At 47.2% G+C, this 26,413-nt stretch overlaps 1 protein-coding gene across 4 annotated transcripts in view; it reads left to right on the top strand.

Annotated features, from left to right (window-relative positions):
• The first annotated feature begins 658 nt into the window (after positions 1-658).
• The window catches only part of col6a4a (collagen, type VI, alpha 4a), a 42,708-nt gene continuing 16,953 nt past the window's right edge, over positions 659-26,413 (top strand). For 2 of the 4 annotated variants that reach the window (XM_028012926.1, XM_028012924.1), the window contains exons 1-15: positions 708-772; positions 2,880-2,943; positions 9,823-9,927; positions 11,035-11,643; positions 12,378-12,965; positions 13,281-13,850; positions 14,470-15,090; positions 15,218-15,778; positions 15,934-16,491; positions 19,109-19,687; positions 20,845-21,423; positions 21,498-21,841; positions 23,535-23,613; positions 23,704-23,849; positions 25,638-25,730. In XM_028012926.1, coding sequence (XP_027868727.1) covers positions 9,852-9,927; positions 11,035-11,643; positions 12,378-12,965; positions 13,281-13,850; positions 14,470-15,090; positions 15,218-15,778; positions 15,934-16,491; positions 19,109-19,687; positions 20,845-21,423; positions 21,498-21,841; positions 23,535-23,613; positions 23,704-23,849; positions 25,638-25,730 — 5,403 coding nt within the window. In that variant the 5' untranslated portion in view covers positions 708-772; positions 2,880-2,943; positions 9,823-9,851. Of the gene's footprint in view, positions 773-2,879; positions 2,944-9,822; positions 9,928-11,034; positions 11,644-12,377; positions 12,966-13,280; positions 13,851-14,469; positions 15,091-15,217; positions 15,779-15,933; positions 16,492-19,108; positions 19,688-20,844; positions 21,424-21,497; positions 21,842-23,534; positions 23,614-23,703; positions 23,850-25,637; positions 25,731-26,413 lie in introns of all 4 variants that reach the window. The other 2 variants (XM_028012925.1, XM_028012927.1) reach the window with 2 other exon arrangements.

Here is a 26,413-nt window from a genome sequence, read left to right as displayed (position 1 = left end):
TTTCAAGTTCCCCCAGACGCTCCTCGTGTGCGTTGATTGCTGATTCTTGGCCGACCATGCGGTTCTGTAGGTCAGTCTGTGCAGCTAGAACGGACTGGAGCCTGGCCTCAAAGGCGTCGAAACGCTCGTCAAGTTTCTCCAATATTGAGGCTGACATATTTTTACATATTTCCAGGCACATTACCAGCATCTGGGCCTTGTCGCCAGAAGCGCAGTCCCCAATTTCGTTCGCAGCTCCGCTGGCGAGGCCACTGCTAGCATTAGCCTCGTTAGCATTAGCACCGCCGATGTATCCGTCCATGGTCTTATTTTTCCCGGAGTTTGTGGCTTTTTTCGGCGGCGGCATGATGCCCGGTTACTAGTCGGAGGTGCAGAGTCAACGATGCCTGCTCCTAGATGTTTTTATCGTGGTATTTAGATATTTGTTTAGAGTTGTGGTGGAGAGCGCAAACCAACACGTCTACATCCTACAGCCGCGCACTAGCGCCCCCCCTTCTCAGATTTTTTTAACTGATAAATTGGATTCTGTTCACACATTGTTGCTGTAAAAACAACATAAACATTTTTGTTTTCCACCTTATGATATTGTTCTGTTGTGATTTTAAGTAGTTTTAATGTAAATTCCACGGCGGTTTTTTGCAGTGATTGGTCGCTGCGGCGCCCAGGGCTCCCAGCAGGGGGCGGAGCCTCCGGCCGGAGCCGTTTCCTCCTTGCATGGCTGTGGGACTGGGCGCCTGGGTTCTGGAGGGAGCGGACGCGGAGCGGCTCGTCTGTAAGTAACGCTGCATCTCTTTGTTCCCGACTTGCTGTAGGTCTGCACAACTCAACCTGAAGTTAGTGCATTAAAACCAAATATGCATCACTTTATCTGCAGATTGTTGCAGCTTTCTCTTCTTTTATAGCATGTAAAGGTTTTATTTTTATGCAGCTTAAGGAGAATCACAGTTTTCTCTTGACGTTTGTAGATAAACCTGAGAAATGTTTGCAAATGTTGGAGCTTTTTACACAATTAACTTGCAGATTGATGCTGAGATTTGATCAAATCTGAAAAGTTTCATACATTATTATTATAATTTCCAAAGCAGCTCTGAATATTAGTCTGATTTTCCATCTTATTCTTCTGATCTGTTTATGTTCAGAAATATTCATAACTTCAGTTTCTGAGAGTTTCGTCTTTATTTTGCTGCTTCATGTAGGTTTGAAAGCCAGAAATTATTCACCGCACCGTGATGGCCGAGCGCCGGTATGCCGCTCGGCTTTAATCTCTGATGTTTCTCTATAATCTGTTCTAACCCCCACCCCACCTACACCTGCCCCTCAAATGCCCCCCCACCACTCTTTTGCCCCCCAGGGGCGAGGCAAATGTTCTCTCTGATTTCCGTTCATTCAGTTTCATTCAGTGTCTGCGATGCATTCGGGTGCCTACAATATATATATATATATATATATATATATATATATATTTTTTTTTTAAATTTATTTTATTTATTTATTTTTTTTTCTTAAAAGAAACAAGCAACACTCAGCCTGGTGGGGGGCCAGCAGAGCATGGCGGCTGCCAGGCTTATAAAACACCGGGGAAACCCTGTAGTGTTAGCCGCTACGTCACACAGATCAGCTGAGGAGTGATGAAGCATCTGGAGCTGACATGTTGGTGTCAGGGGCCCAGATGAGATCCGGTCCCGGGCCCCAAACAGCCGGGCCCTGAGGCAGAAGCTTCGCCTCAATAAGTCGCATTAAAACGTTCTGAGCTTCCAAGTCCTGCATCGTTTACATTTTTGCTGCCATTGTATGCAACTGTGTGTGTGTGTGTGTGTGTGTGTGTGTGTGTGTGTGCGTGTGTGTGTGTGTGTGTGTGTGTGTGTGCCTCCTGCAGACCTTGTTTGGTCAGAGTTTACGTTTCCAGCCTCTCATTAGCTCGGAGTCGGCGGCGCCAGGAACCAATCAGATTAGGATCAGCAGGATGAAGGTTCCTCCCTTCATCATCTTCAAATCTTTCTGCTCCAGTTTCCACTGCAAGAAAAAAACCTGAAACTGTTCAGTAACTAAATCCATCAGAAAGTTTAGATCAGAGAAATGTTGGAGCGAAACGAGCAGAGGCGCAGGGGGCCCTGCGTAGTTATTTAAAATAATCTTTAATTTATCGGTTGGTTTATTTTGGTGGTTTCACACCGACTCTCCTCCTGGCCTGGTTCTGATGTCAGAACCGGACCGGACCTGGAGCGTTTCTCTTCAACACCTTGAATCTGTTTCTGTTGGTCTGGTCTGAACTCTTTCCTCTGTTAGGTGCGACAGCAGAGGTCAGAGGTCACGCTCATGTTTATGGCTCCTCCAGACCTGATGAGTGTTTTCCTGTTTATGCTGCCAGGTCCCAGTTCTTCATGCTGCTTACTGGGAGCTCTGGTCCAGCTGCTCACATTCCAGTCTGAGAATGATTCAGAAAATCGAGCTGCACCTTGTGGACGGGTTGATCCCTCCAGCTTCAGTCTGGACCCAGCGCGCCGGGCCGCTTCCTGAACAAAGCTCGCCTTACTTCACCCGTTTCTTCACTCGACCTCACTGACCGCCATCTTGTTTCTGTGAAAAAGATTTTACACCTTTATCTGCGTCTGATCAACGATTCCTCTATTTATCTCTTTCTCTGCCTCGCTCTCGTTCCTTCTGTGTTTCCATCTTTTGTCACTGTTCATAAAGAAGCATCTGATCATTTCACAGGTGGATGAGAAAAAGAAAACTGGACAGTAAAATAGAAACATTATAATCCCTGATCTGCACCTGAAAGGGAATATTTCAGAAATCTCTGCTGTTAAACATTTCCGTGCGGTTCTGATCCGACGGTTTGGATCTCGTGTGTTCACTGCTGCTTTATGGTTTTGCAGGACGGTTGGAGGCTCCCGCTGTGCTGCTGAAGGGCTTTTGAGCCAGGCGCTGAACCTGCACCAGGTACCGGTTTCATTCCCGTCACCTGCAGTGACAGCATGGCTGACGCTATCGATCAATGCTAACCACGCTAGCTCTTCCACCTGCTCGCCACCAGGGGGCGCCTCTGAGTCAGATGCGCTAACAACCGAAGCGCTAAAGATGGACCTTCAGAACCAACAGGAAAACTCAACTGCAGTACCGTTATTCAACCTGAAGAGAGCAGCACTGAGGCGGCTTCAGGCAAAATATTGCTAAATCATATTTGAACAAAATCTTAAAATGTGCACAGAAACATTGAAATATCAGCTGCAGTATATAAAAAAATATGATTTTTACATATCTGTTAATATTATTATTATAATCTGTGGGAAAAATGAGCTCCTCTGCTTCTCCCAGTACTCCCAGTATTAACTACAAAAATTCACCAGAGTCAGAAACAACCAATCAGAGCCAGGAGGAGGATCTTAGTGCTGTCAATCACCCTCATGCTCACTGCTCCGGCTACGAATACTAATGTTAGTTGATCTGGAAGTTAGCGCCTCTTTGTATCAGGACTGTAAACCAACTGACCTCCATGTTTAACCCGAACCTCCAGGTTGTGTGTGTGTGTGTGGCTGTGGGTGTGTGTGTGTGTGTGTGTGTGTGCGCTCAGATCTGATGCGTTGAATCAAACATCACCTCCGGTTCCATGTGCTGCTTGGAGGACATGGAGATTCATCCAGAACAAACTTCCTTCCTGCTACAGCGTGCAAAGATCTCCTCTTCCTCTTCCTCCTCCTCTCCTCTTCCTCTTTACCCAGCAGCTGCTCCATCACAACCATCTCTCGGTTCCCTGACCAGTTAAAATATTTTTCCCGGGTTCCCGGTTGGTTCAGGTTCTGATCCGAAGCCTTAAACCTCCTGATGGTTCTGAACGGAGTGGTGGGAAGTTCTCACAGATCCAGATGTTCCAGCTGTCAGAAACAAGGAGCTGCTGCTGGTTTGGATTAGAACAGCTACTGCTTTGGACCGGAACCGAAGAGCCTCAGCTGTAGCATAGGGCAAGCTGTTTTATATTTAATACCACCTTGTTCATCCTGGAGGAGCTTCATGTTGTTAGCTCTGAAAACCGAAAGGCTCCTCTGTGGTCGGAAAAACAGTTTTATAAAGTCCGTCTAAAATGAATCACGATAATTTGGGTCAAAATGAAAAATGAAATTAAATATTTAGTTGAATATTAAGCTGGCAAACTAAGTTTTTAAATTACAAACAAATTATCCAGCTTCCAAATTAGATATTTAATTTATCTAGCAAGCTAAATGCTAACATGTTGAATATGAGTTTGACAAATGAACTCATGTTTTGCTCTTATTGCAGATTAAATTATCTAAATTACTTCCCTTAATTTTCGACTGTAACGTTCATAATTTATGGCTAATAAATTTGTAAACATCTTGCCGTACTGGTCCCGGTTCAGCAGAACCGGCGGAACCGGAGCGGTTCTGTTCAGATCTGTTTGTTCGTCAGGCAGATAGATCTTCGGTGCGATAACTCTCCCTGGTTCTGGTCCAACCAAGACCCACAGCATCATCAGAACCGGTTCTGTGGTCAAAGTGGACCGAGCCAAGCCGGCGTGGCAGCAGCAGTCCTGCTTCCTTCAGAGATTATTTTTTTATTCTTCTGACTCATTTTTGTTCTTCATGGGATACAAATCCAAAACCCTACAGTACCAGAACCAACATACTTTTTCTCTCTGAGTCCAGAACAAACACAGCGACTCACAAGGAGCCGCTGTGGATCCTGGTTCCGAGACTTTAATTGGTCCGCTCCATCATCTCTGACAGCAAAAGCAGAGTAAAAACCAAAAACATCTCTGAGCCATCAGAACCTCCTCCAGAACCCAACCAGAAACCCGGAGGGCCTCCTGGTGTCGTCGGAGGAAACGCTGCAGCGCTGCGATCGGACGGAAACAGCCGAGCGCCAGATGTTCCCTCCTCCTTTCATGTCTTTCCAAAGGTTTTCCTGAAGTTTCCATGGAAACTCTGAGAATCATCATGAAAAAACAAACAACTTTTCTGCAGGACTCGTCCGAGCTGCAGGAACAAACGCTGCTTCGATAAACATGTTCTCTGCTCCTTCCTAACCCCTAACCCTAACCCCTAACCCTAACCCCAGGGGAAGAAACGCCGCAAACGCATCAATCATGCAGGAAAGTTATACACAACAGAAACGCTGCAGATTAATCACCTGGATATCAATTAATCACCAGAAGAATCATCAGAATAATCGTCACAATAATTGATTACTAAAATAACGATTGGCAGTGAAATGCAGCCACTCAACGCGCGTCCTCCCGACCACCAGGGGGAGTCTGGAGTCGCTGATATTTCCTATGTAAATATGCTGCTGTCTGATAACACAAAGCTTAAATCTCGTCTGTGGAAAATGGAATCCAGTCGGCGCTTTTTGTAGCTCGTTTCCTGCTGGACACCAGGGGGCGGTGTGGCGCACAAACCCCCACGCAGCATCTTTAGATGCTTGTTAGCATCAACATGGCTCCTCCTGTGAGCCTGGTGTTCTTACTGGATGGGATCCATCTGTTTGTGAACCTCCAGCAGGGGGCGCTCTTTAACGTCCGCCATGTTTTTCTGAACTACTGTCCACAAAGTTTCACAACATCAGAGGCGCATCAATCATAAATCCGGCTGAACGCAACTTTTCTTTCTTCCTCCACCTTCACTGAGGTTCTGGTCAAATACGGTTTTCTTGGACGGCTCCCCCGGTGGCCAGGAGGACTTCGCTGCTGTTTTTGCTGTTTGTGGCATTTTTCCTTTTGTTTCTTTTCATGGTTGCTGCATTTTCTTTGCTTTTGTTTTGTTGTTGGTCGTTTTTGCTCCTACTTCCTGTGATGTCATCAGTTTTTGTTTGCAGCGTTTTTCTGTTGATTTTAGTTTTTGTGTTATTAAAGTTCATGTTTGCTGCGTTTGCTGCTTGCTGTGTGTTTGTCAGCCACTGTAGATAAATGCTACATTCATGTCCAAAGTAGAGAAACGTGTAAAAAGCGACTCCCCCTGGTGGCCGGGAGGACTTCTGCTTGGTGGAAGGTTTTATACTTGCTGCTCATATTTTTGACATTTTTGCTTCCTGGGCATGACATCGCTGTGATGTCATCGGGACCGTCCGATGGTTCTATTGGACCTCAGGGCTCAGATGTAAACCACATCCTGACAGCAGTTTACTCTCGGCCGGCCCGGCCCGTATACCTTCCATACGACGTGTTTGGATTATCCAGAGAACAAACATCTGGCGATGCAACGGGCCAACCAGAGGCCGCCGTGCTCCAGATGTTACAGAACCTCCAGGTTCTGGTTCTGGACCGCTCCTTCCCTTCAGAGTGGGCGGCATCTGTTTCCATAGCAACGGGCGGCAGGGTTCTCTCCTTGTCATCAGAACCATGACCATGTCTGGACCGGACCAGAACAAAACCGACCCAGAGGTCCGTTGGGTTCTTCCTCCCTCCCTCTCTCCCTTCCATACTTCCTTCCTCCCTCCCTCCCTTCCTTCCTTCTTTCCTTCCTTCCTTCCTTCTTTCTTACCTTCCTTCCCTTCTGATTCACTCCCGATCCGATCGGATCTGAACAGAACCAGGAGGAGTAATGAGGCTGTAACGAGGAACATCTGCAGGCCGGCCTCAGATTGGACCAGAACCAGAGCACCTCGTTCTGGGCCCGGCCAGCATCAGAACCGCCTGACGTCCTTCAGATTCTCGGAGCGGGACTCCAACAGAGATCAAATGGGGAGGCGGTGCCGACGCACACTCGGGTCCAAACTGTAAACATGGCGGGCCGCCAGAGGTTCTGGAGTTTCTGGTAAACAGAGCTGATGGGTAAACAACACCGGGACCCACAGGGGCCCCAACGGCCCGCAGGCCTCTGATTGGCTGCAGATGGACCCCCTGAAAGGGGCCCGGGACTAAACAGGCTGAGGAAACACACAGCCAGAACCGGACCGGAACTGTGGGTTTGGGTGAACTGGGACAGACTGGGCCCAGTTCACCCAGCCCAGTCTAGGTGAACTGGGCCCAGTGTGGGCGTAGCGGCCGGTCTGAGAGCAGCTGGTGAACCAGCAGCAGTTTCTCCATGAAGTTGACTCTCAGGAAGGATTTTCTGCTCATCCTGGCCGTAGCGAGACGCCGCCTGCTGCCCTCAGGTCACAGGAAGTGGAGCCGCTCGGCGGTAAATGCAGCCAGATGCCGAGGCTCAGCTCTCACCATGGAGAAACCATTAAGGCTCATTAAGCTGTCGGAGCCACAGAGTTCCCCGCTCTCACCAGCAGGAACCCAAGTTGGGCCCACAGCAGTCTGGAGTCGTTAAACGGCTGGTTCCTCTTGATCGGTAAACACCACGAGTCAAATTCACCAAGAGTCTGATTCCCTCATAGATCTCCCCTCATAGATCTCCCCTCATAGATCTATTATTGAAGCTTCAGAGAGGTTCAGTTATTTGCTGAGAGGTGATGACAGAAAATACCAACTTAGTGAGGAGTTGACCCTGTTTCTAGATGTGGTTGACCCCATGGTTAGGCATGGTCAATCCCGGACGAGCCCCCACTTCTGTTTCACCTGTCAGGCTGTAACATAACATACAAAAGGAGCAGGTCAGTAACCAAAAAAAACTCAACTGTCAATTATTTATTTTTCCAGTTTTTTCTCTGGCTTACAATAACAGAGTGAAGCGACTTTGGGGCTTCAAATAAAAATATAAAAAATTACAGCTCAAAAACAAACTACAATTACTGAACTCGCTTTACCCCGTTGCTAGGCGTGGTTGAACCCAGTAAACCCAGTAAAGAAATTAACCTAAGCTGGATTCATGACGGTGAAACTAAACGAAATGATCCAGCTGCTGCTTCTGTCTCCTTCCTGTCCGTCTGTCCTCCATCTTCCTGCTTCAGCTGAAAAGTCTCATTTAAACATTTTCAAGCTTCTGGAAAACCTGCAGCGACTGTTTGGAACAGATTCAGGAATCTAAATGTAATCTGTAAATATGTCACCTTTTGTCCAACTTATGGGCAGCGGAGCACAGAGTAATAATCAGATGCAGCTTCTCTGCAGGCGTCGCTCAGGAATATTCGCCCAAATAAAAACTAAGCTGACTGACGGACCGGCACCTCCGGCGATGTGTGACCCACATCACTTCCTGTGGTTGTGAACTGATTCCTGCGACTACAGCAGATTTACGGTTGTATCTGTGAGCTGCGGTTCCTGCATGGCGTCACTCTGACCTCTGACCTGAGAGGAGGAAACGCTGCTGGGAAACGGGATGAAGCAACCAGGAGACGCGGCTCTAAAACGGTTCAGTCTGACTTTAATTAACATCTGTGGCTAATGAGATCATCGACTCATTTCATGAAAAATTATGTCAGTGTCATAAAATAAATCTAGATCCTGGTGTCATTCACATCATAGTTATAGTTTTTCAACCACAAACCAAAGATAAATCACTGAAAATGAATCAATGTGGAAATTTTCTTCATAATTATAAACAATATAATCAGTATAATATTAAAATGCCTTTTTTAAAGCAGGATTTTCTTATTTTGCTCTAATTAAGAAAGATTTACTGAGGCAACAACTGGGTTAAAGTTTCTGTCTGTTAAACCATTGGGTGTGTTTATATTTTCTTCGTCGTTGGGCTTCATGTTCTGTATGCTGTTCAACCCCACATGCTCATCGCTGTTTAAATGGTGTTGCCATTTGTGTGTTTGGGTTTAGTTTTCTTTATCTGTGTTGTTTTTGTCTCCATGTTTCTTCTGTGTTGATTAGTTTCCTTCCTGTTCCTCTGCTCTGCTCACCGCTAATGGCAAAGCTAGCTGCGCTTACCTAAACACTGAGCATAAACATTGGCCATGTGAAAACTAAGGCATTATACCAACATACTGTTTAGTGGTAGCTAATGCTAAAGCGCTAAAGCAACATAGTAACAGGTATCTCTGGTTAACGGGTCTGTCTTGACAGTATGAAGAGATTTTCCTGTATAAAGGATTAATAATGATACCTGGTAGAAGCTAATGCTAGTATGCTAACTTCAACCATGTTACCCACCTTGTGTCGATGACACACGTGTTACATCGCCCTCTGGAGGATCAAAGTTTACAAAAGTAAATCTGTGCACTAGACCTGTTTTGGAAAAATTAGCTTAGGGGAAGCTAATGGCACTAAATGTTTTCAAAGTTAGCAAAAACATTGCAGCACTAAACAACAATTAGCAACACTATTAGCACATTAGTGGCTTAGCGCCCACCACTGTTACTTACCTTCTTGACTGTCACTGCATTTCCTGGTCCCATTGTGACGACTTGGAGGTTTTTGGATTGTTTTCTTCATTAAAACGCCTGATTTACATCCTGCCTTCATTTGGGTCAAACAAAAGCGAACATGCTAGGAAAGGAGGCAGCAGGATGATGGGACTCATGGTTTGGGCTTGGATCGTCTCAGCAGTGATGCAGCGAAGGTCTGCTGAGGAAGAGGAGGGAACCTGCTGGGCCGACTGGTTCCCAGCAGGAAGAAGAACCAGGAATGGGACAAAGACGACGTGTTTCCACCCACAGTTCTTCCTGGATTGGAGCACTCACAGCGAGAGTATGAATACTTGTGACCCTTTGAGTCTTTGTGCGTTACGCCTAGAGTGTCGTGTTGGGAAGCTTTACTGAGGGAAAGCCTCAAATATTTCTGCTTCATATTCGTCATCTTTTATTTCTGAGCTCTTGTTGCTTGAGGGCTGAGGAGACAATGGAAGACATTTCAATGTCTGGTTCTGGTTCTGGTTCTGGTTCCCCACCGCCCAGCTGTGGTTGGACCTCCCACCTCCAGATGTTGAGCAGACTGCTCCTCTTCATCTACAACTTGTCTGTTTGTTCCAGGAAGAGAAGAACTTGAGGACAGATCCATCATGGAGGGGGGCCGGAGTCTGCTGCTGTGCCTCATCGTGGCGGTGTGTTTCCATGGCAACGGCGCCCAGACGACAGGTGGGTGCGATGATGCTGCTCTGCTTCACGTGCAGACACTCCCACGCTTCACTCGTAACATCTGTAGGAGAGATGAACTCAGCATGAGCTGCATGTCTCTGCTCCACCCTCACGCTGCACTGCAACACAGCCGGGCTTCACCTTCAGCTGCAGGACACCAACCGGGGTTAGCCAGTGTAGCGCTGAGCAGTCAGTGTGTACAGGCCAGCTCATGGCAGAGGAAACTACCTGAAATGTTGGGATTTGAGCCACAGACGGTTCTGCTTTGCATCTGCTTGGTTCTTCAGTGAGCCGTCGCCTTTTCACGGTTCAGGATTTACAGAGAACGTCACTCCGCATGGATACTGCCACAGAGCATATCGAAAATACGATATGGTCTATTGCTAAATGCTAAATTCATGATGCTGAGTTTTGCTAACTGTTGCTGATTTAGCCTAACCTAGCGGTGTGGCTTCTGTCAGAAAGCAGTGGGACATCAGAAGATTTAAAACTGGATCACAGGTGGAGAACGTGAAGACAGGAAACAACTGCTGCGTAAACAGACTTCAAAATAAAAGCATGAGTACCTTAATTTAACTGAAAATTTACAAAACAGGCAAGTAAATTAACACTTTAGCATTTATGTGTAAAAATAAATTTAGGGGAAGCTAAGCATGCTAAATGTTTTCAAAGTTAGCAAAAACATTTAACAAATAATTAGCTCTGCTAATAGCACATTAGCCTACTAGCGGATTAGAGTGTACAGCCAATCCAGATTGTAGATCATGAAGACTGTGTACATTAGTTTTTGAGGTGGCGCTAAGCCAATTTCCACGATGCGTATTAATGAATATGAAGGCGTAAGCGTTTTAGAGGAGCTCTCCAGTATTGGCGGACGGCTGTGATCCCTATCCACGCTGCTGGCGTCCAGAAACCTTCCAGAACCGCACCGAATCAGGAATCACGCTACTTATTTTCCTCCAGTTTTCACTCAACACGATCAGCTCACCACCTCTATCCTGAAATCACGCTACGCTTCCTCACCTGCGGCCAGAGGTCCAGTCCGGTAGTCCGGTCCGGCTCTGTTAGATTCTGTCAGCGCTCTCCTTGACCTCCACCCTCCCTCAGTCTGCACCCAAGAGGCCGTAGCTGACCTGGTCTTCCTGGTGGACGGCTCATGGAGCATCGGCACCGAGAACTTCGATCAGATCCGTCAGTTTCTCTACACGCTGGTCAACAGCTTCGACGTCAGTCCCGATCACGTCCGGGTCGGCCTGGTCCAGTACAGCTTCACGCCGCGTACCGAGTTCCAGCTCAACACCTTCCAGGACAAGAAGGAGATCCTGGAGTACATCGAGAGCCTACCGTACTCGGGGGGCGGAACCAACACCGGGAAGGGCCTGGACTTCGTACTGAACAAGCACTTTGTGGAGTCAGCTGGGAGCCGCGCGGCGCAGAGTGTTCCGCAGATCGCCGTGGTCATCACCGACGGCAAATCGCAGGACGAGGTGGAGCTCCATGCAGAGAGGCTGAGGAACAAGGGGATCATTCTGTACGCCATTGGCATCAAGGACGCAGACGCAGATGAGCTGAAGCAGATAGCAAACCGGCCGTACGGTCAGCACGTCCACAGCGTGTCGGACTTCTCCGCTCTGCAGGGCATTTCCCAGAACATCGTCCAGACGCTCTGCACCACCGTGGAGGAGGCCAAGAGACAAGTCCAGCAGATGTCTCAAGGTAAAGACCGGTCTGGTCGCGCATCCAGAGCGCTGATCTGTGATTGGTCCATTTTCTCTAGGATAAACTCAGTTTGGCCCTGGGGGCCACAAGCTGATTGTCGAGGTCCTGAGGTCCTAATCAAAGCTCTGGGAAGATATTCCCTAAAAAGAGACAGATTTAATCACTCTTGCTTTGAGCAAGTACAGGGTGAGAGTGGAGAGGAACAAACCCTTTATCAAGAAGAAAACGTCAGGAGAACCAAAGACGATATAGGCAACAATCTATCGTGACTTTTTTCCAGACTAACAGAATCATTGAGCCAGGAGTTTCTACAGAAAGTAGGTAGACTGTTTTAATGTCAGTAAGAACAGAAAACTCCAGAGATGTTTCAGAAAAACTTTATTTAGTCTAACTGTCAGAGGAAAGTTTTGGCCCTAATCCAGAAAGTATCCAGGGTGTCTGCCTGAGTAAAGTAGGAGCTGGAAAACTAAAGTATCTGCCTCCGTGAACCCTGCTGAGTAACATTTTACTGATGAATAGAAGGTCATCGAATGGTGAGTTCTGCAACTCAGCTCTGGGAAACGCCTGATTAAATAATCTCTCTTCAGAACAGAAACGTCTGAGGTTTGTAGGGTGTTTCTCTTCCAAACACTCGGAGCACAAAAACACTCGGATCAGAAACACTCGGTGATCAGAAACACTCGGATCAGGACCAGTTTTGCAGTGTTTGACTTTCTTCTTCTTCTTTGCAGAATGTGCCGTAGCCAACATGGCCGACATCGTCTTTCTGGTCGATGGCTCTTCCAGCATTGGCATCCCCAGCTTTAAGCAAGTTCGGTTATTTCTCCAAAGCATCGTCTCCGGTCTTGACATCGGCCCAGACAAAGTCCGGGTCGGCCTGGCTCAGTACAGTACCAACCCTCACAAAGAGTTCCTGTTGAAGGAGCACCTGGACGCTCCGTCTCTGATGACTGCAATACAGAAATTTCCCTACCGGACCGGAGGCACGAATACCGGCAAGGCCATAAACTTCCTGATTTCAGAGTACTTCACGGAGGAGGCGGGCAGCCGAGCGAGTCAGAGAGTGCCTCAGATCGCCGTGGTCATCACTGACGGAGACTCGTCAGACAACGTGACGGAGCCTGCTCGGCGACTGCGAGAACAGGGGGTCATCGTCTTCGCCATCGGGGTGGGAAAGGCCAATCTGGAGGAGCTGGAGAACATCGCTAACCAGCCGTCACAGCGCTTCCTGTTCACCATCGACAGCTACGAGGCTCTCCAGAGGCTGACGGGGGGTCTGCTGCAAACCGTCTGTGTCTCCATGGAGGACCAAAGACAAGGTGAGGCAGAGAGCTGCAGGGCCTCTAAAGTCTCAGTAAGTCTTCCCATGGTGCTTTTGGATTTAAAGCAGACGTCAGTATCAGATTTGTTTGCTGTTCTTGCAGTCTCGTGTTTCACATTGTAACTGGTCTTAGCGGCAGGATGTGCTGAGTTCTGCTTCCTGTGATGCTCGAGGTCAACGTTTGGTCTCAAGAACAGCATTAGCTTAGAGACTTTCTTATTTCCAGTCTAGAGTTGGTTGTTGGTTGAGTTGGACCTTACCAGTTCAACACGTCTGACCTCCAGAACTCATTCAGTGTTGTTCCTTCTTTCAGCTTTGGCAGAGAAGTTTGCAGACATCTTCTTCCTGGTGGACGGCGGTATGACACAAGTTCAGTTCCAGCAGGTCAGAACGATCCTCACCCGACTGGCCAATCAGGTTAACTTTGGAGCTTCTGCCTATCGCCTGGGCTTGGCCCAGTACAGTGAACAAGTGAAGGTGGAGTTTCTCCTCAACCAGCATCAAACCAGAGAGCAGATCCAGGCTGCAGTGAAGAGCTTCCAATATCTCCGGCTTCCACCTGCTGCAAAACGAAACCTGGGCGCCGCCTTGACCTACGCCAGCGCCAACTTTTTCACCAAGGAGGCGGGAAGCCGAGCAGATCAAGGCTACAGACAGTTCCTGGTTGTTATGAGCGGGAATGACTCCAGTGATCGTGTGTTTTTTGGATCCCGTCAAGTCCAGTCAGAAGCCATCACTGTGGTGGGGATGAGCCTCGGCGCGTCCATGGAGGAGCTACGCGTGGTCGCCACTGGACAGCATGTCTACCAGGTCAACACCACTACTGTTCCTCTGCTCAAACGGATCTTTGAGACCGAGGAACCCGAGACGTCTCTGACTCAAGGTTAGTTACACTTAACTTTTTTTTTTTCCTTTTTTTTCTCCGAAGAGTTTTTGCGGCGCTAGCGGCTCGTATTTTTTCTACAGTAGGCAGACAGAGGAGAGGGGGGAAGACATGCGGCAAAGGTCGTCGGGACCGGGAGTCGAACCCGCAACATCCGCGTCGAGGACTAAGGCCTCCAAACGTGGGGCATGCTAACCCGCTGCGCCACCACAGCACGCCCCAGTTACACTTGACTTTAATTGTAACCTGACTACCTGCTGCTGTAGCTCATCCGTTTAAGATTTAAGATGATGCCTGGTGTCTGCTCTGACGTTAGAATCAGTAAATCTGATCATCGAATTTACAAATGATCTGCTTTATAAGCACTTAAAGAATACTTTAAGCACATCATGCCAAGCTGGGTGTTTGACATTATTTATTTATTTATTTTTTTCTCCGAAGAGTTTTTGCGGCGCTAGCGGCTCGTCTTTTTTCCACAGTAGGCAGACAGGAAGGAGGGCCAGGAGAGGGGGGAAGACATGCGGTAAAGGTCGTCGGGACCGGGAGTCGAACCCGCGACGTCCGCGTCGAGGACTAAGGCCTCCAAACGTGTTTGACATTATTTCTGATTTTTCTGCAGATTGCAGAGCTGCGAAACTGGCCGATATCGTGTTCATCGTGGATGAGTCGGGAAGCATCACTGTCGAAAACTTCCAGCTGGTGCGTTCCTTCCTGTACTCGATCATCAGCGGCCTGGAGATCAATCCAAACAGAGTCCGAGTGGGGATCGTCTTGTACAACGAGCAACCCACAGCGCAGGTCTACCTCAACACATTCAAACAGAAAACCGAACTACTGAACTTCATCAAAATCCTGCCTTACCGTGGAGGTGGTACGAGCACAGGGGCTGCCCTGAACTTCACGCAGGAGAATGTCTTCATCACAGAGACAGGGAGCAGGAAGGATAAAGGTGTGGAGCAGGTGGCTGTAGTGATCACCGATGGAGAGTCTCAGGACAATGTGAGCCAGGCAGCAGCTGAGCTTCGGCGTGCCGGAGTCACCATTTACTCCGTGGGAGTCCAAAATGCCAATGAGGATGAGCTGAGACAGATAGCCTCCCACCCTCCACAGAAACATGTCTTCATAGTGGACAGCTTCGCCAGACTGAAATCGCTGGAAGAGTACCTGCAGAAAACTCTGTGCTACAACATCATCCGCCAGGCGGTGTCAGTCAGCGCAAGAAGATCTGGCATCAGAGAAGGTCCGCAACAGCGTCTCAGAAAATCTGCTGTTAGACTCCAAGCAAAAACAACCTAGAGATATTTGCACTTTGACCAGTTTTCACTAACTTAATGGGAACAAATGTGCTGTTTGTGTTTCCTTCACAGGCTGCGTCCAAACAGATGAAGCTGACATCTTCTTCCTCATCGACCACTCAGGAAGTATTTACCCGTCTGATTTTCAAGACATGAAGAAGTTCATCCTTGAGTTTATCAACATTTTCCGTATTGGACCACAACATATCCGCATAGGAGTCGCAAAATATGCAGATTTGCCAGAACTGGAATTTGATCTGACGACCTATTCGAATCAGGAGACGCTGAAGACAGCGGTGGAGGAAATCGGACAGGAGGGAGGCGGCACAAAGACTGGGAAAGCTCTGGAGTTCATGGGTCCGCTCTTTAAGAGAGCCACGGTGACCCGCGGTCACAAAGTTCCTGAGTACCTGGTGGTCATCACTGATGGAGAGTCTGCAGATAAGGTCAAGGCTCCTGCAGAGGCTCTGAGGGCGCAGGGCGTGATCACCTACGCCATCGGGGTGAAGGACGCTGTTGTGGGAGAACTGGAAGAGATTTCTGGCAACCCAAAGAGGATGTTCTTCGTTAACAATTTTGATGCTCTCAATCCAATCAAGGACGATATTATCACTGACATCTGTACCACAGACGGTAAGCTTACTGGTTTATTCAGGAGATTTGGTGGAAAGTAGACATCCTCCAAAAAAGTTTGGAGAATGTTTAGTAAAAGTTTGTAGGTGGATTTCAGAGGCATGATGAACATTTTTAAGGTTTCTCATCCCATGTCTGTGTCCATTTGTCCACAGTTTGTAAAGATGTACCAGGTGACCTGCTGTTCCTCATCGACAGCTCTGGAAGTATTCACCCAGACGACTACAACAAAATGAAGGACTTCATGAAATCTATCATCAGCACGTCTTTTGTTGGCAGGAATGAGGTTCACGTCGGTGTGATGCAGTTCAGCAGCCGCCAGAAGCCTGAGTTCTCCCTCATTGAGCACTTCACCAAAAATGACATGATGGTGGCCGTTGACGGCATGACACAGATGGGCGGAGGAACGAAGACCGGTGCAGCCATCTCAGCGGTGTCGCAGCTCTTCGATCCAGCCAGGGGAGGTCGCCCAGACCTGCCGCAGAGGCTGGTGGTGATTACTGATGGCGAGGCTCAAGACAACGTCAAAGCTCCTGCTGAGGAGCTGAGGGCCAAGAGAGTTCTGGTCTACGCCATTGGAGTGATGAAGGCCAACACCACCCAGCTGCTGGAGATCAGCGGCTCTGCAGAGAGGATGTATGCTGAGAGGGACTTCGATGCTCTGAAGGCTCTGGAGAGACAGCTGTCCCTGGATCTGTGTGATCCAGAGAGAGGTCAGAAAATATTATGTTTCCAGGCTATGAAAGGTGTTCATTTATTTGCTGTATTGTCCTTTCTGTCTCAAGTCGAGTGGACTTGAGGTTGAAGTCCTCTTTAACGGGCCAGTTCAGAACCTCAGCCTCGGCAGAGCCATCCGGCGGGTCATTGTCTTTCTACATCCTTCAGTGAGCTTAAGGTCACAGATGGTGGCCAGACAAGTCAAACTTTAGCCTGAGGCATCCCCAGACCATCATACTACCACCACCGTGTCTGACTGTAGCTATGTGATGTTCTGGTTTTGAGATGCTGTTAGTCTTGCACCAGAGCCCAACTATTGCCTCGTAAGTCCACAGAACATTTTAAGGATAGTGACAATAACTTTCTGAGGTTTTCTAGCCCAGTGGTCCCCAACCAATTGGTCCGCTCCGCGCAAGAAATAATGAACTACTTCCAGATCTTTTATTTTGAAAATCCTAAACCGGATTTTACCGGTTACTTGCGCGTCAAAATTGAGCCAACTTGCAGCAGAATGAGTAACAAAACAACATCAGAGTACAGTGAACCGTCGCTACATCACGGTTCACCTTTCACGGTCTCGCTGCTTCACAGATTTGCATCGTGCATTGTGTTCTGCATTCTGATTGGCTAAACAGTCTCTCCACTTCTTCTCTACCTGTGTGTCAACAACGTTGCAGTTTAATATGTACACTAGTGATGTTAGGTGATGTGCCGAGGCTTCGAGGCGTGTGTCGAGTAATGGAGGGGGCGTTTCCGTAAAGCGCGTATCGAGGCTTGCTTCATTTAGGGGAGGAGCCGAAAACGATGACGTCCGAAGCCTCGCTGCCCGGCTGTACCACGTGACTGCTTCGGGAAGTGGCTCAGATGTTGGCGCGGGTTTTGACAGCTTTAGAAACCCCACAGGCTCCATTCAAAATGTGGGTTGTTGTAGGCGAGTTGCGGTCAGTTGAGAGAGTGGATAGAGTTTTGATAGTTTGGATAGCAGAGTTTGGATAGTGGCTATTTAGTTTGAGACAGTTAGTTTGGTGTTGAGAGAGAGAGAGAGAGAGAGAGAGAGAGAGAGAGAGAGAGAGAGAGAGAGAGAGAGAGAGAGAGAGATAGATAGAGAGGAGTAGGATGGAGCCGGCGAGAAAGAGGAGGATTTCTCCTATGTGGGAACATTTTGATTTGATAAGCCCTAACAAGGTAAGGTGAACTGAACATTTGCAGATGCATTATGTTTGCTGTATTTTTCACTGTTTCTTATTTTCTGTAAAGGTGAGGTGTTTATTGTGCTCCAAGGAGTTGGGGTACAATAATAACACCTCATCCATGTAGTGTCAAAAAAGAGAAATCGTTTGAAACCAAAAACTGTGGAGAAATTGTTGTTTCTTAATAAAAATGCATGAAATCATCCAAGTTACACAAGCATTAGCCTATTCACTACCCCCTCCCTAGTTCCACAAGCACTTTCACTGTCCTCTGCCTGATTAAGCCCAGGCCATTTTTCTAGAGTCACAGAAAAACATTATTACACAATATGCCATATCACATGACACTACTATTTTGGGAATAATTACACACACAGAATGCATTCAAACAATTTATTATACACATATGTGTATACATAATTTATGTAGACAAATGATTTCTTCCTATGACGTCATTCCCAAGAGCCATAATAGACAAAAATTCAATGCATCACACGTGTTAAGATACAGCTGGCTGTGATTATACACCTGGCCAGTAGGTGGTTTCGTGTGCACATGAAGCCTCAAGAAATGAACCCTTTCTCGAACCAGTTGGCTCAAGTGGTTCAATGCCTCATGAGGCTTCATCTCACCATCACTACTCTCGAAGAAACCCACCTGCACCGCGGGCTTTAGAAGAAAAAACCGCTACAGAGCGCAGTCAGGATGCAGCGGCTCAGTCAGAAGAGCAGTGAAATACACGAGTCACTATTTGTCCTACTGTACTTTGTTTTGTTTTTTTTCATAATAATTTTTTATTTTCTCCCATTCTAATCCAATGACTCGGGTCGCGGTGGGGCGGCGCTGATCTCCGCAATTCGGGAAGGGAATCCGCCTTCAGTTCGTATTAAAATTATTATTTTACAGTACAGTAGTTATTTGTTAAAAAAATGTTTATACAGTACTTTTTATTTGTTAAACAAATGTTTGGGCCTGTAAAAAGGTTTTGTTCTTTGGTTTCAATGTATTATGGAGTATTTTATTGTATAATAATTGTAAAAAAATAAAGGTGCCTACTTCGCGGATTTCGCCTATCGCGGTTCTTTTTGGAACGTAACGCCGCGAAAAACGAGGGGGTTAGGCCTAACACCCCCGCCCCCGACTCAATTACTTACGACCCCCCCACCCCCACCCCCCACCCTGCTCCCGTCCGCAGCAAAATTGCGAAGGGCTGACCGGTCCGCGGAACTAAAAAGGTTGGGGACCGCTGGTCTAGCCTACTTCCTGTTGTCACAAAGGTTCTATTTAGGTGATTTCTGGGCATGACTTGTGAAACTCAGTCATAAAATGTGGTGATTCATGAGTCAAAAAGGGGGTGATTACTTTTTCAAATAGGACAAGATTGTTTTTCTTCATCTGACCAGCTTTCCTTTTTCCCTTCCAGACTGCAAGAAGACTGAACAGGCGGACATCATCTTCCTGGTGGACGGCTCCACCAGCATCACCCTGAACAAGTTCAGAAGCATGCAGAAGTTCATGCAGTCCATGGTGAACCAAACCACAGTGGGCAAAGACCTGACTCGCTTTGGCGTCATCCTCTACTCCACCTTCCCCAAATCTATCTTCACTCTGAGTCAGTACAGCACCAGACAAGAGGTTTTTAAGGCCATAACAGACCTGAGGCCCCCGTTTGGAGACACCTTCACTGGACGGGCCCTGACGTACTCGTTGCAGTTCTTCGGTGTTGAGCACGGGGGGCGGGCGGCGCTGAAGGTGCCTCAGATCCTCATGGTGATCACGGACGGAGATGCTACCGACCGATACAGCCTGGTTGAGCCGTCTGTGGCGCTCAGGAACGCAGGAGTCAACGTGTTCAGCATCGGGGTGGAAGGAGCCAACGTGACCCAGCTGGAGATCATGGCTGGTAATGATCAGTCTAAGGTTTTCTACGTGGACAACTTCAAAGCCCTGGAAACCCTTCACAAGAACATCAGCCAGGTGCTCTGCAACTCCACCAAGCCAGGTGAGACAGTTCCTTTCTCTGACGACTCATCCGACGTTACAGTAAGAACCTGAGCTGCAGCATCCTCCAGCTAATGTGCTAATAGCTCATTAGCTCAGCTTTTATTAAGTTTTTTTGCTAACTTTAGCGCACTTAGCTTCCCCTAAATTAATTTCACCCGATAAATTCTAGAGCACCAATGTACTTGGTCATTATGTAAACTTTATTCAGCTTCAGTTGAATGAAATGCGGCATCTTTGTTGAAGTTTTGGGTATCGATGGTCAAGAACTCAAGTAATTACACGTCTGTGCTTTTATTTTGAAGTCCTTTCAGTTCTGCTTCCTATCGATATACATTTACACAAATGATAGGATGGCAGGAGGATTACTGACATAAATACAGTAAAGAAGATGCAGAACTGCACAGTTAGTGTAATTGTACTTGTGACAGTACAATGACAATAAAGTTGAATTCTATTCTAATTGCACTTTTGACCCTGTTGGGGGCGATATACTCATGTTGTGTCATTGTGGATATTGAACAAAAATATAAAGCCCCGTGTCAAATATAAGAGTTTTATGAACATTTGGGTTAACAATATTAAGAAACTCAAACTACATTTTCAGTATTTACTGATCTTCATATCAGCATTGATGACGTCGTGGTTCAGCCGTTTGTAGCCAATCGACCTTTGGACATGATAGAGGCTGAGGAATCTGGTTCTGACCCAGTTGGCTTCCCGTAGGCGGTTACAGACAGTCTGAGGTTTGATGCGTCTGTTGTTCAGACCAATAGTCTCATCAGCTGAGTGTCGCTGGTCTGAGCCGATCCTCAGACGGACGAGCCGACGTGGCCGTCTGGTGCTGAGCGGTCAGACGAGGATGAGGAGGATCTGCAGTCTGTTGGAAACCAACTCTTAAAGGGCCAACGGTCCGATAACGGACCATTATCGGACCGTCGGTACGGCGTCCCTGCATCCAACATATCAACGGCTCCAACATAACATCTGAGGCTTTATGACTTCTGACATAATGTGACATTTTGGGGCCTTTTATTGTCCAGGCCAAGGATTGTCCAGCTGTTGCTCATTTTGTCTGACCAGCCAGTGGACATGTCCCACAATGCACTGAGTAAAACAACGCTTTCCTCATGCTATTTCCTGTTGTTGCTTCTGCAGTTTGTGAGAAGCAGGAGGCTGACCTGGTTTTCCTCATCGACCAGTCTGGCAGCATCAGCTCCAACGATTACTCCATCATGAAGAACTTCACCATTGAACTGGTGAACAGCTTTAAAGTCGGGGAGGATTTGGTTCGCGTTGGTCTCGCCCAGTTCAGTAGCGACTTCCAGCATGAGTTTTACCTCAACCAGTTCTACCAGGAGAAGGAGGTATCGGCCCACATCTTCAACATGACGAATAAGGGTGGAGGCACCAACATTGGACTGGCTCTGGACTCCATCACTGAATATTTTGAAGCTTCGAGTGGCTGCCGGAGATCTTCGGGAATCTCACAGAATCTGGTGCTGATCACGGACGGAGATTCACAGGATGAGGTGGAGCAGCCGGCCGATCGTCTCAGAGCTTTGGGGATTGAGATGTTCGCCATAGGCGTTGGCGACGTCCACGATCTGCAGCTGCTGCAGATCACCAAAGACCCCAGGAAGATGTTCACAGTGCAGAACTTTGGCAGCCTGGATGCAATCAAACAGAAGGTAGTGGACACCATCTGCAAGTCCAAACCTTCAACAGACCAACCTGGTGAGTTACAAGTTCAGTCTGAGGCTGTGTTTCATTCTCCATCAGAACCAAACATGAGCTTCGTCTTCCTGCAGACTGCTCCATCGACATCGCCATGGGCTTTGATATCTCTCGGCGAAGCGGCGAGACTTTGGTGAGCGGCCAGAGCAAACTCCAGGCCTTCCTGCCAGAGATCGCCAGCTACGTTTCCTCAGTGCCACGCCTGTGCTGCACCACCAGCTCCATCACCCCCAGCCTGGCCTACCGCCTGGTGGCCAGGGACGGGCGCATCCTGGACGACTTCAAATTTGAGGCCTACAGCGAGGACGTGGTGAGAAAGGTCATGACCTCCAGTCTGAGGGAGCCCACGTTCTTCAACGTGGCCCTGCTGCGGTCCTTCGAGGCGAAGTTCAGGGCCGAGTCCAGAACCGGCGTGAAGGTGAGTCGGAGGCGGCGAGTTTGGGGAAACGGACGCGGTTCTGCTTCAGAACCAGCGTTGGAATGAGATGTTGTGATGATAAAACTTCAGGATAGTCGAAGCTGGACTGGAACATCCAGGGATCAGTGAGGCAAGGCAGGTTTATTTATTTATCCAAACTGGAGGCAGGCTGAAATGAAGCACGTCAAAATATTCACAGCAGAGACTAACAGCATAAACCACGAATGCTATGTCAGAGCTAGTTCCCAGCTTAGCATTTAGCGTTTTTTCCTGATTTGAACTCTTAACTTCCTCTACGTTAAGTAAGAAGCGCTAATTTTCTAGACTGTTCTATAAACTGTCAGTCAAATAAAATTTGACATCTGTGTTGAAGTTTTCAATTCTTACTGTAGTTAGCCATTTCTTCCATGCTCTTATTTTGAAATGAATGTTTACACCACAGGTCTGTTTCCTTTTCTCACATTCTTTCTTTTATTTCTTCCTCAGTAACTTTATTTAAACACAAAACATACTGGAGCAAATGAAAAAAGCATCATAAACATTTAAATTAAATTTAAAATTTAAATTGTTGCTCGAGGGTTGAAGTCTTTAAGAGTAGATTTAATATGATTGGCTTTAGCATTTAAACTTTATTTTAAGGGTTTTACATAGAGCTCCAAATGACTGAAGATAAAAATATCTGGAAATTAAATTTTGGTTGCAGATGTTTAAGGTTTGAATATTATATTTACCATAAATAATAAAAATATTTGTTTCACTAAAGTCACGTTTCCATCCCAGATAAAACAGCCGAATATTCTTCCATAGCAACAATCCCGAAGCAGGAACTTCTCACGTTCTCCACCTGTGATGGGTAATGATGTTCATTCTCTACCCAGAATGCATTGCTGTAGTTCAACAATTAACAGTTAAAATCTCCTGATGTCCTGCTGCTTTCTGACCAAATCCTGTTGCTAATTACGATAAATTAGCAGCAGAGTTTGTAAAACGTAGCAACTTTAAAACTGAAGCTACAACAGAGACGTCGGTTCCAAAGAATCACTTCCTGAAGCAACAGGAAGTGGAGCAGTGACAAGTTTGATCTTTTCGAGGGTCATCAATATGTTCTAGCATGTCGTGTCATTGATGGCGTTAGCGCTTTAGCATAGCTAAAGCCAATATCAGTGGAGCTAATTAGCTTCATTAGTAGAATTGAAGTTTTCGGTTAGCGCTTTAGCGTTAGCTTCCACTAAGTGCCATGTTGGTGCTCTGCGTTGGTGGAGCTAATGTTATGGTTAGCGTTTTAGCGTTAGCTTCCACTAAGTGCCATGTTGGTGTTCTGCGTTGGTGGAGCTAATGTTATGGTTAGCGCTTTAGCGTTAGCTTCCACTAAGTGCCATGTTGGTGTTCTGCGTTGGTGGAGCTAATGTTATGGTTAGCGTTTTAGCGTTAGCTTCCACTAAGTGCCATGTTGGTGTTCTGCGTTGGTGGAGCTAATGTTATGGTTAGCGCTTTATGGTTATTGTAACCGGATTCCTAGTTAGCGCTTCCCAACATTTCATGATTCTATGTTAAAAGGAACCAACAGTTTCTGAACATGTCAGGTTTTCCTGCGGTTTGCTCTGGACCTCCGGGGCCGACATGGTTCCGACCGGACCGGCGGCGTTCCTGGTGAGGAATTCTGATCTAACCTGTGACCATTGTCTTCCACCAGGTGCTGGTGATCTTCTCAGATGGACTCGATGAAGACGTGATTACTCTGGAGAACGAATCTGAGAGGCTGCGGCAGTCGGGTAACACACTGACCAGGATCGACGCTGGCGTTGCCACGGTAACGCGTATCACACCGCAAGCGGGTAACCTGTGCGTACCTTTGCCGGCAGGGATCAGCGCGCTGCTCGTCGTGGCCCTGGAGGGCGTGCGCAACGCCGCCCAGCTGCAGATGGTGGAGTTCGGCCGAGGGTTCGGATACAAACTTCCTCTGACCATCGGAATGCCGAGCGTCGGGAGCGCCGTCCTCAAACAGATCGTAAGCCGTTTCTGTTTCAGAAAATTAGCATCCATGGAACAAACATCATCATTTAGCTTTCCTCTGATCCTGTGAAGTGTTTTTGGAGACGTTCATGTTCACAGGCTGCTCTGGGATTCACTCAACGCTTTCATCTGTTCTGGGAAAATGAGCCTCTGCTCCAGGCAGAATCTGATAAAGGAGAAATGTTGCTGTTGCTGTCGAACCTGACAGGCTAATCAACCTTCCTCTGTCGTTCCAGCCAACAGCTGCTACAGCTAATCCACAGGATTAGCAATCTGCATTATTCTGGCCTCTCATCCACACATGTTTCTAATTCATCAGCGTTACTCCAGCGGACCACAGCTGGATCTAACCTGGACAAATGTTTTCCTTTCTTAGGAAAACCCCCCAGAGACTCATTTACTGCTAAAACATGATGAAGGCTCACCAAGCATCTGCTGGCGGCCGCCCAGCAGCAGAGAGGCCAGTAAACAGAGGCGGCCTGGTGAGCAGAACCGCTCCACCTCTGCAGGGTCTGCAGGTGGAGGCGCCGAATACCAGGATGTGACTCATCAACCTGTCAGGAGGAGGAAGAAAAGGAGGAGGAGGAAGAGGAGGCTCTCTCCAGAGCAACACGAGGAGTCACAGAGGAGGGCAGAGAGCATTTCATCATCACTTCGCCTGAAGTAGCCCACGCTCTGCTCAGACCAGAACAGATGAGCGACGCGTCCTGATCAGCTGACTCTGGCTCATATGTATGGTGCACTATTAGGGCCACAATTAAGTCTGATCTCCAGCCAGCAGGGGGCGACATCCATTCTGAAGCTAGCTACTGATTTTAGATGTGGTGACATATCCAGTTTTTAGATGAGCCACAGGTACAAAACCCTGGAATGAAACGGTTTAATGACCTCCTCCTGGTGTGGATCGGTTCTCCAGAACCTTAATGACCTGATTATTCTGTTCAGGTGCTGCAGAGTCTCATCTAAAGGTTTCAGGACTGAGTTCCTCCAGGACTGGAGTTTGACACCCCTGAAATACATGATACTGCCTTTTTGAATACACTGACATTTTGACAGAATTTACTGTAATCCAGTGAGTCACCAATCATAAACTTGCTGGATTATACAGAGCTGAAGTTGGCTTCTGATTGAGCTAATAGCTAATAGCGAGCTCCGTATAATACAGCAAGTTTATGCTAGGTGTCATGTAGGATTACGGCAGCGCTTCTCAGGTCCGGTCCTCCTGCCTGCATGTTTCCCTGCTGCCACACCTGGATTGAATCTGTGGTGATTAACAGGCTGCAGTTCTTGATGGTATCATTTGGATCAGCGGTTCTGGAGCAGAGGCTCATCTAAAACATGCAGACTGGGGGCCTGAGGACTGGGAAGCACTGGATGATGGTAACCAATATCATACGTGTTGATTGGGCTACATTTGCTAACTGGTAGTCCAGTCCGGTTTAGTCCGGTCCGGTTCGGTCCAGACTGTTTGCTTCAGGAACGGTTTCCTCACAGACGTCAGAGTTCAGTGGCGTCCATCAGCTGCCTGGAGACGGTCGCCATGCAGTAACTGCTCTGCTGATGGGGGAAACCAGATGCTTCGTTGAGGAATGTGTGAGAAGAAAAACCAAACATCTGGAACGAATCCTCACACTTTCCTGAACATCACAACATCCATTAGAAGTTTCTGTGTCACATGAGAAACATTTCACGTTCTTTGATGTCATGAAATTAAATGAATGAAATGAGTAGAAACGTGCTTTTATTTTCACGGCTCGTTTGTTGCTTCCTGTCCCTTCTGCAGGACTCGGTGTCGAACAGGGAGTGCTGCAACGTCATGTGCAAATGTTCAGGACCAGAAGGAGTCCGAGGATCCCGGGGCCGCTTGGGGTCAAAGGTGACTGCGGCGCTGCCGTCTGAAGTGCAGGAACATAAAAGCAGAACCCTGCAGAGAAGCAGGACAGATTTCATGCATTCCAGAGAGACATGACTCAAACCTGCAGCTTCATAACAGCAGTTATGAATGTTTGTTTTGTCTTTAGAAGGACCAGGAGTTTAACATTAATTCAGATTAATTCACTTCAAAAATTTGAAGACAATCTTTTTTTTCCCATGCAAAATTCCTGAGAGGAACTTTTGTATTTGCGTTTCTGGTAGGTCTGTAAATCTGACGCACAGGTAGGCCTGTCACCGTAACTAATGCTGCTGGTCGATAAATCGTTCCTGATACACAATAATATTGTTTGGAGACCATTTTAAGCTAATTTAATAATAAATTAAATTATTAGCTAATTTATTTAATAATAAATTAGCTTAAAATGTAAGAACACATTCTCAGAGACCAATGAACTCAATTTATTGGTTATTGCGACAGGCTAACCCACAGCTACAGGCGCTACAGCAGCTTCTCTGGGTTAATTCCTGCTTCTGAACCATCTGATTGTTGTGTTCAAGTTGTGCTAAAAACAGTTAGCCTATCAGAAGCTATTCAAGCCTAAGTTAGCATCTCAATGCTAACATGTAGCAGCTAACGCTAATGTTAACATCCACAGTCTAGATTTCTAAAGAAGATCCATGAAT

This window comes from Xiphophorus couchianus, chromosome 3 (assembly GCF_001444195.1).
Source record: "Xiphophorus couchianus chromosome 3, X_couchianus-1.0, whole genome shotgun sequence".
NCBI lineage: Eukaryota > Metazoa > Chordata > Actinopteri > Cyprinodontiformes > Poeciliidae > Xiphophorus > Xiphophorus couchianus.
The sequence above is the reverse complement of the archived record's forward strand: the minus strand, read 5'-3'. Positions and strand labels throughout refer to the sequence as shown.